This window comes from Vigna angularis, chromosome 6 (assembly GCF_016808095.1).
Source record: "Vigna angularis cultivar LongXiaoDou No.4 chromosome 6, ASM1680809v1, whole genome shotgun sequence".
NCBI lineage: Eukaryota > Viridiplantae > Streptophyta > Magnoliopsida > Fabales > Fabaceae > Vigna > Vigna angularis.
Window position 1 is genome coordinate 16,670,021 of NC_068975.1, and position 11,981 is coordinate 16,682,001.

At 32.3% G+C, this 11,981-nt stretch overlaps 1 protein-coding gene across 3 annotated transcripts; it reads right to left on the reverse strand.

The window, feature by feature from the left end:
* Positions 1–207: 207 nt before the first annotated feature.
* Positions 208–3,085, reverse strand: LOC108321938 (uncharacterized). 3 transcript variants are annotated; one of them, XM_052878835.1, is made up of 7 exons: positions 2,843–3,085; positions 2,606–2,755; positions 1,771–1,876; positions 1,411–1,563; positions 881–1,124; positions 733–744; positions 208–349 (listed from the first exon to the last, which is right to left on the reverse strand). In XM_052878835.1, exons 1-5 carry the CDS (start codon positions 2,878–2,880, stop codon positions 1,095–1,097), a joined length of 477 nt encoding a protein of 158 aa, XP_052734795.1. In that variant the 5' UTR covers positions 2,881–3,085; the 3' UTR covers positions 208–349; positions 733–744; positions 881–1,094. The 3 variants fall into 3 exon arrangements, with proteins under 3 accessions (XP_052734795.1, XP_052734794.1, XP_052734793.1); XM_052878834.1 differs by having other exon boundaries at positions 881–1,563; positions 1,771–1,867; XM_052878833.1 differs by having other exon boundaries at positions 881–1,563.
* Positions 3,086–11,981: the final 8,896 nt, after the last annotated feature.

The window sequence follows — 11,981 nt, forward strand, 5'->3', positions numbered from 1 at the left end:
TAAAATCACCGGTAATAGTAAGGATTTTCACAATTACTGGGGTTTTCAAAGTCACTGGCAGAGTTTTCCAAAACCGCCGGAAAATCATTTTTAAAAACAAGAAAAATTATATAGTGCAGTGGTATGGTTCTGATAATGGATTTTAAGAGGAATAAGTTAAAATAGTTTTCAAAAGAGATTAGTTAGTTTTCAAAAAACTAACTAATATGATATTAAACCCGTGTAAAACTATCTTTGTTGAAGAACTAGGAAAGCTTCACTTAACAAGGAAACCTTCATAATTACATGGTTGCCATAAGAAATGATAATGTGAGAAGCACGAAGAACATAATCTCATGGTTGTATAGGCCTGTTGAAAATAAAAAAACAAAATCAGTTCATAACACCAAACCAATCAGTCCAACTAAAACTAAAATTAAATTATTAAATTGAATTGTTTATGGGTTTTAGATTTGAAAGCCAATCCAATACAAAATGAAACAAACCTGTTCGTGTTTTATATCATCTATGTACATTTAGATTATCTATCTTCATTTAGAAACTTTGTTATTATAGCTCAAGCCAAATTTAATTCTCTCTCTAAAATTTGAACACATGTAGTGACAATTAATTTTGAAACTACATGTAGCATTTATATTGTATTTTGAAACTTCATTAGTTTTTTTAAGTGAACCCTCTTCCCCACAAGTGACACTTAAATTTATATCGACATAGTGTACATTGTAGAATTACCTTGATTTCCAACTGAAGAATCAACATTGTTGATTTCCACACCAAGTTGAACAAGGGAGAGAGAAGAATTGTTAGCATCAGGTATAAAATATTATAGGTATTAAGTGTGAGCTCATTATACTAACAAGAATAGAGAAAGTAAACCAACCTTGTAGGAAAACTTCTTTAAGGATGATGTGACAAAGACCACAAATATCAGCAGTAATCTTTGATCTTTTTAATTTCAGTGCCAAAGTTTTAGCACAATCCAGAGCTTGCAAGTTCGTGATTAAGCTTTGCTTTTGCAAGTGAGACACATAACTTTCCATAGCATTACAAGTGAGACACATAACTTATCCCAACCCCACAGCCTCTGGCAACTTTCATTGTGTCAGGGAAAACCAGGGGACAAGCTGATGCAGAAGACGAAGAGAAAATATATGTAAAAGAGAGGCAATATTAAAGGGCCAGAAGGATTGACATCAGGAATTATCATCAAGTGATTAAAAGGTACTCAATAGAATCAATTATAACCAACTAGATTCGTCATGCAATTATAATCAAATTCGAAGAATGAATTGAACATATCTGCTTCAGATTTTATATAAATAACAAACATTTTATACATGAATATTAGAAGGAGTTTCTTAAAAGGAATTTTCTTCTAATGTGGGCAGCAGAAGGAGGTGCAGACTTAACTCTTTTCCAAAATCTTGCTGCAATAATGGGTCTAACATCATCCACATCAACCAGTTTCTCCAGAAATGGCAACAAATTTCTCAGAGCATGATCTCTGCAGTCCCAATACCAACTTTTTATGGGAATTCCATTGTTAACATGAAGTCTAAACACCTGTCATAAACACAGGTTTCAAATTTCAACATCATAAATCATTGAAACAAACCACTAAACACACTTAAATTCTAAATAAGATTGCATGTTAGATATTATATTAAAAAGAATGCTGCTGACTAAGAAATACAGTTTCATGATAGAAAAAATGTAAAGAAAAAAAAGCGGCATCAGAGACTAAAAGGAAGAAAGAAATAATATATATACCCGTGGAGTGTTGTCAATTATGAAGACTTTGGCCATGTCAATTGCAAGAAGCCTGAGATCCTTGAGACAGTGACCATCTTCCCATTTGCATGAATCTCTGTATAATCTTCGAGAAAAAAGCTTATTACGAGGATCAAGAATATCAAGCATATTTGCAGTATATGACCTTCTACTAGCTATGAAATTACGACTTCAAACATCTCTGATCTTTTTCTAAAAACTCTTCAAGATAAGGTCTCTTTTTAACATATATAGTTTTGGACTTCATTTTGAACGTGAAGTCGGCATAGCATGGAAACTCACTAGAATGAACCAAAGTTTCTGCGTACAACAATACAACTTTTAAGAATTCACAATCAAACACCACTTATCATAAATTGTATAAATGGCAATAATTGTGTGCAGATCAAGAACTGCATAAAACCTATCCAGATTCTTTGCTGAATTTTATATACTATTTCTAAACTTACAAAATACACTATTAGTGTGTTAAAAAAATGTAACATATTTTGAAACATCAAAATTACTGTATGTGTATTCAGAAAAGAAACAATATTAAAAGCTCAATAGAATTTTAAAACCTGACAAATTTTCATAATACCTGAAATTCGGATCTTTTGCTGAATTTTTTATAGAGCATTCAAAGTACATTATTGATATATTAAAAAGTTTTAATGTATTTTAAACCATTAGTTTATGCTTTCTGCTCAAACAATCAAAAGAAATACATATGAATTTCCTTCAGTACCATTAGAAAAATCCCTAATTTTGTGACTCTGTAGAAAAAATCTCCAGTTAGGGCATAAATTGAGTTATAAGAGTTTCGGTGGCATACCTGAAACAATGCCTCGATGTCGGCGTCAACGAAGGCGTAGAGCCTGGCAAACGCATCGTCACCAAAGACATTAGAATCACAGTGCTTCTCGATGTCGTATTTATCATACTTATTGCAAATGGAATCGACTCAGTGAGAATGTCAATGGCACTGCGCGGTTTCGAAATAAACAACAATGTTCATACAATTGGGGATTAAAAAATAGAATATGAAAACAAAACCTGATTTTCGGTGTACTCTTTGAGACAATTGCAAGGAGAACCAATGGAGACCATGGCGAGAAAAGCCAACAGAGACAATGGCGAGGAGAGCCAACAAAGACCACGGCTAGGGGAAGTTGATGAAAACCTGAGAAGTGGAGAAGAAAGGAACGTCAAGCTGCGGCAGTAGAGAAAAAATGGAAAACGAGAAATGAAGCACGATCAGAAAAATTAGGGTTCGTGGAAAAGTAGAAAAACTAAAAAGGAAAAGATGAAGTGTTACGCGGTACGCTAAAACAAGCGCAAAAAATTAAATTAGAAAAAAAAACAAAAAACCTTTACTGCGGTTTTGGTTATTAAACCGCTAGAATATTTATATAAAAAATTAAATCAAAACTTAACTACGGTTTCTAACTAAAACAGCCATAAATTAGTGGAGGATTTTGAAACCCCCAAAAAAAAACCTATCCTATATTATATTATTTGTGTAGTGGTTAATGTTTCGTTTAATATGACAATTAATAAATATTAAATATATTCACCTCATCTATTAATCTATTAATAACAAATACCAAATAAAATTAACAAAATTAAATTATTTTTTTATTGTACTAAAAGTAAAATATAACAATATTTATTTTATTAAGCTGACTATATATATAATAAACATGAGTAGAAATATTAAAAGTAGAAAAAATTTAACTTACATGCATACTGTGATAATGAATATTATATATATAATTTAAAATTAAAACCTACCGAATTTGGAAAGAAATAACTTGAAATAGCTTGTTCTTTATGCTCTTTCAACTCATTGAACTCTTTAACAAATGTCATTAGAGAAGAACATTTTTTTATATTTAGTATTTCCAAATGGAAATACTGACCGAGAAAGAAATGCACTAACCTCCTTTAATTGAGAAAAAATTATATTTTTTTCTTTTTCTTTTCTGATAACCACGGTTTTATGCAGGTCTATTTTTGTACTTGAAATTGTTGCAGAAACAAACTTGTTTTAAAAAAAACACGTAGAATAAGCATCGGTTGTAACCATAACTGAAGCAATAAGCCTTCTATAGCATCTGTTCTGGTCATAACCGAGGCAAAAAGGTTGACGAAAAAATAGAAAAGAAAAAAGAAAAAAGAAAAACTTCTTTACTATCTCGGTTCAACTCCCAATTAAGGCAGAAGACTCCATCTACTACCTCGGCTTACCAGAAATCGAGGCCAAAAGTCTGGCGAAAAATAATAATAAAAAAAGAGCACCCTCTACTGCTTCGATTACATTTGAACCGAAACAAAAGCATACACATTTTTGCCTCAATTCAAAACCGTGACAAAAAACCTATCACTTTTTACTTCGTCTGTATATATCTCGGTTGCGAAACCGCTACAGATAGATAAAAATAACCGTTATTGTTTCTCTTTACGCACTGGTATTATTACTATTACTATAATAATAACAATTATTATTATTATTAGTAAAACACATTACTATTATTAGTCTTAGTATTATTAGTTATACTTTCTAAAATCTATTACTTTAACATATAAAAATCAATATTAAAATAATATTATTTATTTTTAATTAATTTGTTATAAAAAAATACAAATGATTATTATTTTTTTCATATTATCAAACTCTTTATCTAAATATTATATTTATAATTATACATAATTATAATACTTAAATATATTTATATAAATAAATTATTTATAAATATAGTAATAATTATATTAATTTTCTTAACATAAAAAAAACACTCGCAGATTAGTAATATATAAAATCATTAACTTTTTAAGCTGCTCTCACCAGTGTTTGATTCTTATGTTAAAGCATATTTTACTTTAAATGTTTACAAAGTTAAATACTTGTCATTCGGAAAGTGAAAGCATTCTTTTCATCTATCTATGAGCAATTAAATAAAAAATCTATATCAATTTTCAAGAGATTTATCCCACGTAACAAAATTCCATAAAGAAAGACTTTTTTTAGTTGAAGTATCTTACTATGGTATGTATATATTACGAAGCCATGAAAGAAAGACAATTTTTTGAAAGAATTCATATATTTATATTGTTCTTACCAAACTTCACAAGATATAACTCCTATTTTTTTATCAGCTATTTCTTTAATTTAGGTCTTTATTTTTTTTAATGAGATATTCTCATTAGTTACTGTCTGAGACCATTCAAGATATTATGTATTTGCTATTATGCTAAGACTCTATAATTGGCTTAGTTTTTGAGCTCACAATATATACCAACAAGATGAGCTACTTTTTGAAGAAAAATAAGTTCTAACTGAAAAATGAATAAAGTAAATGTTTTATACACTAAGAAAATATTAGAAGAGACAATTTTTGTAGTTTTCGTTAGTTAACAAATATTTCTTTCTACCTCCAAATTTATGTGGCCCAAAATTTTAAAATTATAAAAAAACAAATATTATAATAGAAAAAAACATTTCAAACTATTCAAACTTGTTGAAGATTGCGCATTTGTTATAAATAGAGAATCAATTTATAGAAAATCTGAACCTTTTTTTAGTATTTTATAAAATCGAATTAAACTTAAATTTTATTATTTCATTAAAATAACTTATAAAATGATATCTTTTTATATTTTAAAAAAAAAAGAAGAAAGGAGATAGTGTAAAACCCCAAAAAATGGTATTTTTAGAAGTGGTGGTAGTCTAAAAATAGTGAGACTCGATTATCTTAATATTAAATTGTTTTATTATAAATAGTTTTGTTATAAACGAGTTTCATTATATTAAAATGTACTATCTCTCTATAAACCACTTTTCTAAAGTTCTCTACCTTCTCTCTAAGAGTTTTAACTCCTAAGTCATCTCTTTGACGATCAGAAGATACCTAATCGACCATGGCAGCAATGTCTACGTTTCTACCCGATTAGTTTCTTCAACAGAGCAAATAAGTTTCGACTCCTTTTTCTCTTTTAGTTCTTAATTGAGATAATGCTTAATGAATTAGAATTATTTGAAGGAATGGTTAGTCTTGCTTGTAGGTCACTTTTAGTCTAAAAAAATGAAGGTTATAATAGGTGAGTTTTAGACAAACAAGTCTAAGTGGAAAAATAATGTTTTAGGCTTTGTGCTATGGTAATTTGAAACTTATTTGTGTGGTGATTTAATAGAAGAATGGTTTAAAAAGTGTTGAGATTTTTGATAGGGGAGCACTAATTTAACTGAACCAACAATCTCAAAGCTTCTGGTTTTTTTTTATGACAACATAATTAATAACACAAGTGTTGTTATGTGTGTTAGATGTTCTATTGCTTACATGTTATATGTTTTAATCATTGTATAAATCTGTTTATAGCATTGAGAACATGATTGTGTTGATACATTGCATTTCATTGTGCTATATAATTGATTTTATTGGTGAATGCATGTATGATGTTTTATAAAAGGAAAACCACAAGCACTTATGTTGAACTTTTAATTGTGTGGCAAAACAGTCGACTTCATTATGGGGTGAGTCGATTAAAACTCGTGGCTTTGCACAAACCATTTTCAAAGTGTGCTGTGAGATTTTCAAAATGAAACTTTTTCAAAACTTTGTTTAACTGTGTTACATAGTCGATTACATGCAACGTGCATTCGACAAAGTCTGTTATGGTTTTGAAATTCTCTTAATGTTTGTATTAAATGGTATAACGGCTATATTTTTAAATATGTTGACCAAGCATTAAATGAGATTTGATTGCATTAATTGTACATTCAATTAACTGCATTGATTGTTGTTAATTGCAATAACAGAATTGTTATATTCGACTGCATTAGTAGCTTAGTCGATTAAAATGTGTTAGAAGTGAGAAAATCTATAAATAGACGCGAATTGGAATTCTGTAAGAACTTTTGTGAATCTAACAGTTTGTGAAATCTTTTGCAGAAAGTTTATTCTTACAGAAAGAGTGAAAGAGCTCCAAGAAACAAGAAGTGACCGTGGTGATCATCTACTTGTGAATTCTTGAAGTGCAAGTAAACTGCACTTACAAAGGCTGATCATATCTGCACATTGGGTGTAACTGAGATATCAGAGGCTACAATCTTGTGAAGATTGGATTGAGGTTCCCTGTTGTGATTACAGGAAGAAGAGCGTGTTGCGTTCTTGACTTTGAGGGTGACTCAAAGGGTTTGAACTGTAGGAGAGGGGATTCTTGCTGTTAATCTGTTTGTATATGCCTATATTTTGATTAGAGGGTTAGAGAGGTGTTTTATATTTTTGACGTGAGGTCGCTATAAAAGTCTTGTTGTAAAAACCTTGATCATTATAGTGCAATGGCTTCCTGTGGTTGGAAGGACACTGGATGTAGGGTTGGCCAAACCAGTATAAAACTCAGTGTTTGTCTTTTTATGCCCGCACTCTTTTATTCAGTCGACTTCTTACTGTACTAAATCGAATTAATTTTCGCTGCATAAACAAATCCTTTTCCTTGCGTTTCAAGAAAGCTTTTAAAGGCATCCACTTTGCGAAAAAGATTTAAAGAAAACATTGTTTTTACATTTGACCAATTCACCCCCCCCCCCCTCTTTGTGTGAGAAATTAAACCATTCTATTTTCAACAATTGGCACCAGAGCTGGTTTTCATAAGATATTTGAAAAACAAGTCGATTATCTTTTTCTTTAAATTGACTGATCCTCAATAATGGCTTTTAATTTTCAAACCTTTGGTGAAGGTGCATCCACAAATAAACCACCACTATTTGCTGGAGAAAACTATGCTTTCTGGAAAATTAGGATACAAATCTTTCTTGAATCCGTGGATAAAGGAGTTTAAGATGCAACTCTAAACGGTCCATTTGAGCCAACTCATGTTGTTAATTTTTGAAAAAATTTCTTGAGTGGACTCAAGATGATAACCGAAGAGCTCAATATGATGTTAAGGCTAGAAATGTTATTGCTTCTACACTAACCATGGATGAATTTTTCAGGATATCACAATGCAAGACAGCCAAGGAAATGTGGGAGGTTCTTGAGGTTACTCATGAAGGCATAGACGAAGTAAAAGGAGCCAGAAAGAATTCACTGATACAAGAGTATGAATTATTCAGAATGAAGGCTGGTGAGACTATCTACGAGGTGCAGAAAAGATTCACACATATAGTCAACCACCTCATGGCTTTGGGAAAAGTGTTTGATAAAGAAGATATCAACATAAAGATCTTGAAAAGCCTCAATAGAAGCTGGCAACTGAAAGTCACTGCTATATCTGAATCAAGAGATCTTACAAGCATGAATATGGCTACATTGTTTGGAAAACTCAAAGAACATAAATTGGAGCTTGGAAGGCTAAAGGGGGAAGAAGAAATTGAAGAGAAGAAATCAATTGCTCTAAAACCCACAAGCAAGAAAGCTACAAAGATTCATGAACCTGAAACTGAATCAGATGCAAATATACTAGAAAAAGAAATGATGACTATGATGGTAAGAAAATTTGGCAGATTCATGAAAAATAAAAATTCTGCAACTAACAATGCAGGATTCTCAAGAGGAGGAAAGAAGAGTTCAAGAAGCAACGTTGTTCAATGCTATGAATGTGGAAAGGATGGTCATATCAAGCATGATTGTCTAGTCTTGACGAATAAGCAGAAAGAATTCTCCAAGTATCCTCAGGACAAGAACAGGAAGGAGAGGAAAGCTTATATTGCTTGGGAAAAGAGTGATGAAGATTCTTCCAGTGATGAAGATTGTGATCGTGAAGAAGAATCAAATCTATGCTTCATGGCAGGCTCTGCACAATCAGACTATGATAGTGATGAAGAATTTGAAAATGAACCAATAGAAGTCAAGTACCACATGCTATTGGATGCATTTCAAGAGGTTCATGCAAAGGCCATGCGACTTCAGTACAAGGTCAATCAATTATCATCTGAGAGAAGAGATTATGAATACATAATTGATAATCTTGTGCAGGATAATGAAAAGCTTGAAAAAGATCTTGAAGAAGCTCTCAAATCTAGAAAGACAATAGAGACTAAAGTACAAATTATTGAGAAAGAGTGTAAGAATTGTCCTCTACATGTTGAGAAAATTGAGTACTTAACCATCACATTGACAAAATTCACTCAAGGCAAAGAAAATCTTGATGTTGTGTTGAGATCATCTGAAAGAGCTATCTACAGACAAGGTATTGGCTATAAGGCTAAAAGTAATAGGATAAACTCAAAGAAATTTATTGATCTGAGTAAACCTACTACTAATGCATGCTTTTACTGCAATACACTTGGTCACACAGTAAGAAACTACTATTTTAGAAATGTTGGTGTTCCAAAGGGAAGATACGAATGGGTTCCCAAAGAACAGTTTCCTACTATTAACAAGACAAGACTCAAATTCAAATGGGTACCAACGTCAAAACCTTTTAACTCTTGTGCAGGAAAGGAGTAGTAATTGTATAGCAGTACAGAACTCAAGGATGAGCTAACTTGATTACATCAAATTTCTTGAGTATCTACAACTGGTAACAATCATTTTCACATTGCATTATGTATGATATGTATCTGAACTGGTACCAAGAACAGATAACCTACAAGTCATAGGCGCAAAATGGGTTTTCAGAAATAAGATGGATGATTGAAGTGAAATCATAAAAAATAAAGCAAGATTAGTTGCAAAAGGCTACTACCAAGAGGAAGGAATCGAATATGATGAAACATGTGCATCATCAAAAAAGGGGGAGATTGTTGAGATTGTTGATAGGGGAGCACTTGTTTAGCTGAACCTACAATCTCAAAGCTTCTGGTTTTTTATGATGACAACATAATTAATAACACATGTGTTGTTATGTGTGTTACATGTTCTATTGCTTACATGCTATATGTTTTCATCATTGTAGAAATTTGTTTATAGCATTGAGAACATGATTTTGTTGATACATTGCATTTTACTGTGCTATATAATTGATTTTATAGGTGAATGCATGTCTAATGTTTTATAAAAGGAAAACCACAAGCACTTATGTTGAAATTTTAATTGTGTGGCAAAACAAAATTTTTAAGTCGACTTCATTATGGGGTGAGTCGATTAAAACTTGTTGCTTTGCACACACCATTTTCAAAGTGTGTTGTGAGATTTTCAAAGTGAAACTTTTTCAAAACTTTGTTTAACTGTGTTACATAGTCGATTACATGCAATGTGCATTCGACTAAGTCTGTTACAATTTTGAAATTCTGTTAATGCTTGTATTAAATGGTACAACGACTATATTTTTAAATATGTTGACCAAGAATTAAATGAGATTCGACTGCATTAATTGTATATTCATTTAACTTCATTGATTGTTGCTAACTACAATAACAGAATTGGTATATTCGACTGCATTAGTAGCTTAGTCGATTAAAATGCGTTAAAAGTGTGAAAATCTATAATTAGACGCGAATTGGAATTCTGTAAGAACTTTTGTGAATCTAACAGTTTGTGATATATTTAGTAGAAAGTGTATTCTTACAGAAAGAGTGAAAGAGCTCCAAGAAACAAGAAGTGACCGTGGTGATCATCTACTTGTGAATTCTTGAAGAGCAAGTTAACTGCACTTACAAAGGTTGATCATATCTGCACATTGGGTGTAACTGAGAGATCAGAGGCTACAATCTTGTGAAGATTGGATTGAGGTTCCTTGTTGTGATTACAGGAAGAAGAGTGTGTTGCGTTCTTTACTTTGAGGGTGACTCAAAGGGTTTGGACTGTAGGAGAGGGGATTCTTGCTGCTAATCTGTTTGTATATGCCTATATTTTTTACATGAGGTTGCTATAAAAGCCTTGTTGTAAATACTTTGATCATTATAGTGCATTGGCTTCATGTGGTTGGAAGGACACTGGATGTAGGCTTGGCCGAACCAGTATAAAAACTCAGCGTTTGATCTTTCTATCCCTGCACTCTTTTATTCAGTTGACTTCTTACTGTACTAAATCAATTTAATTTCCGCTACATAAACAAATCTTTTTCCTCGCGTTTCAAGAAAGCTTTTAAAGGCATCCACTTTGCGAAAAAGATTTAAAGAAAACATTGTTTTCAATTTCACAAATTCCCCCCCCCCCCCCCCCCCCCCCCCCCCCCCCCCCCCCCCCCCCCCCCCCCCTCTCTCTTGGTGTGAGAAATTAAGCCATTATATTTTCAACAAAAAGGTATGGTATACAATTGGTGGTGTTTTGGATGGTTTTTAGGTATAAATTGGGGGTATTGAGTAGTGAAATTTTTATGGGAATGTTTTGAGGCAATTTAAAGTGGTTGTGGTCTGTAATTGGGTCATTTATGATTTGTTCAGATCCTTAAGTTGGTCAATTATGAGCTAGAACTAGTGGAATTGAATTTTGGTCTCTAAAGTGAGGTTTTGGTTAATTTTGGATTGGAATCTTGTGATCAATCACTTTAAAATGAGTTTAGGATGGTTTAGATACATTTGTTTAGGTCCATTTGAGTGTATAATACAATATAGGAGTGTTAGAATTTGGGAAAGATGCATAGAATAAATTATGAGTGATTGAGGGGTGCAAATTCTGTAGTTTTGGTGCTGTAGAATTATGCAGTCTTGCTGAGCGAGTGTGTGTCCGCTGAGCGAGCAAAACACTTCTAGTTGAGCGAGAGTAGTCGCTGAGTGAGAGGTGAGTGAGCATAGCTCACTGTTTGTGTTTTCGTACAGTGAGTCTTGGTGAGTTGAGCGAGTGGCCTGTCAGACACTTTTAGCTGAGCGAACAGACTTGGTGGCTAAGCGAAAATATCAGATTTTCAACTAAGTTTTTATATATTTTCTTAAAGTGTGTTCAACGTATGAGATTGTTTGAATGGTTGGTTTATAATATTTATTGTGAAGTATGAATTGATTTATAATATGAATTAGAAATAAGGTTATGTATATGATCAGTGATTCTATATGTTGGAATTGAATGTGAAAGTATATGGAGATAAGTATGTTTTCAAATGGTTTCACGTTGGTAACATGGGTTCCACGGATGAACTCCTTCGGTATGGTTTCAAGTATTGATAATATGAATGGGCGGAGTTAAGCTGGGGTTTATCCTGACATTCTAATGATCATCCATGCTCAAGTAGAGAGTTATGAGTTATGTCATGAATAGCAAGAGGTCCGAGCCTAAGGTTGTTGGAACAATCGGTACCGATATAGAGTCGCGCAGCGGAATAAAATATAG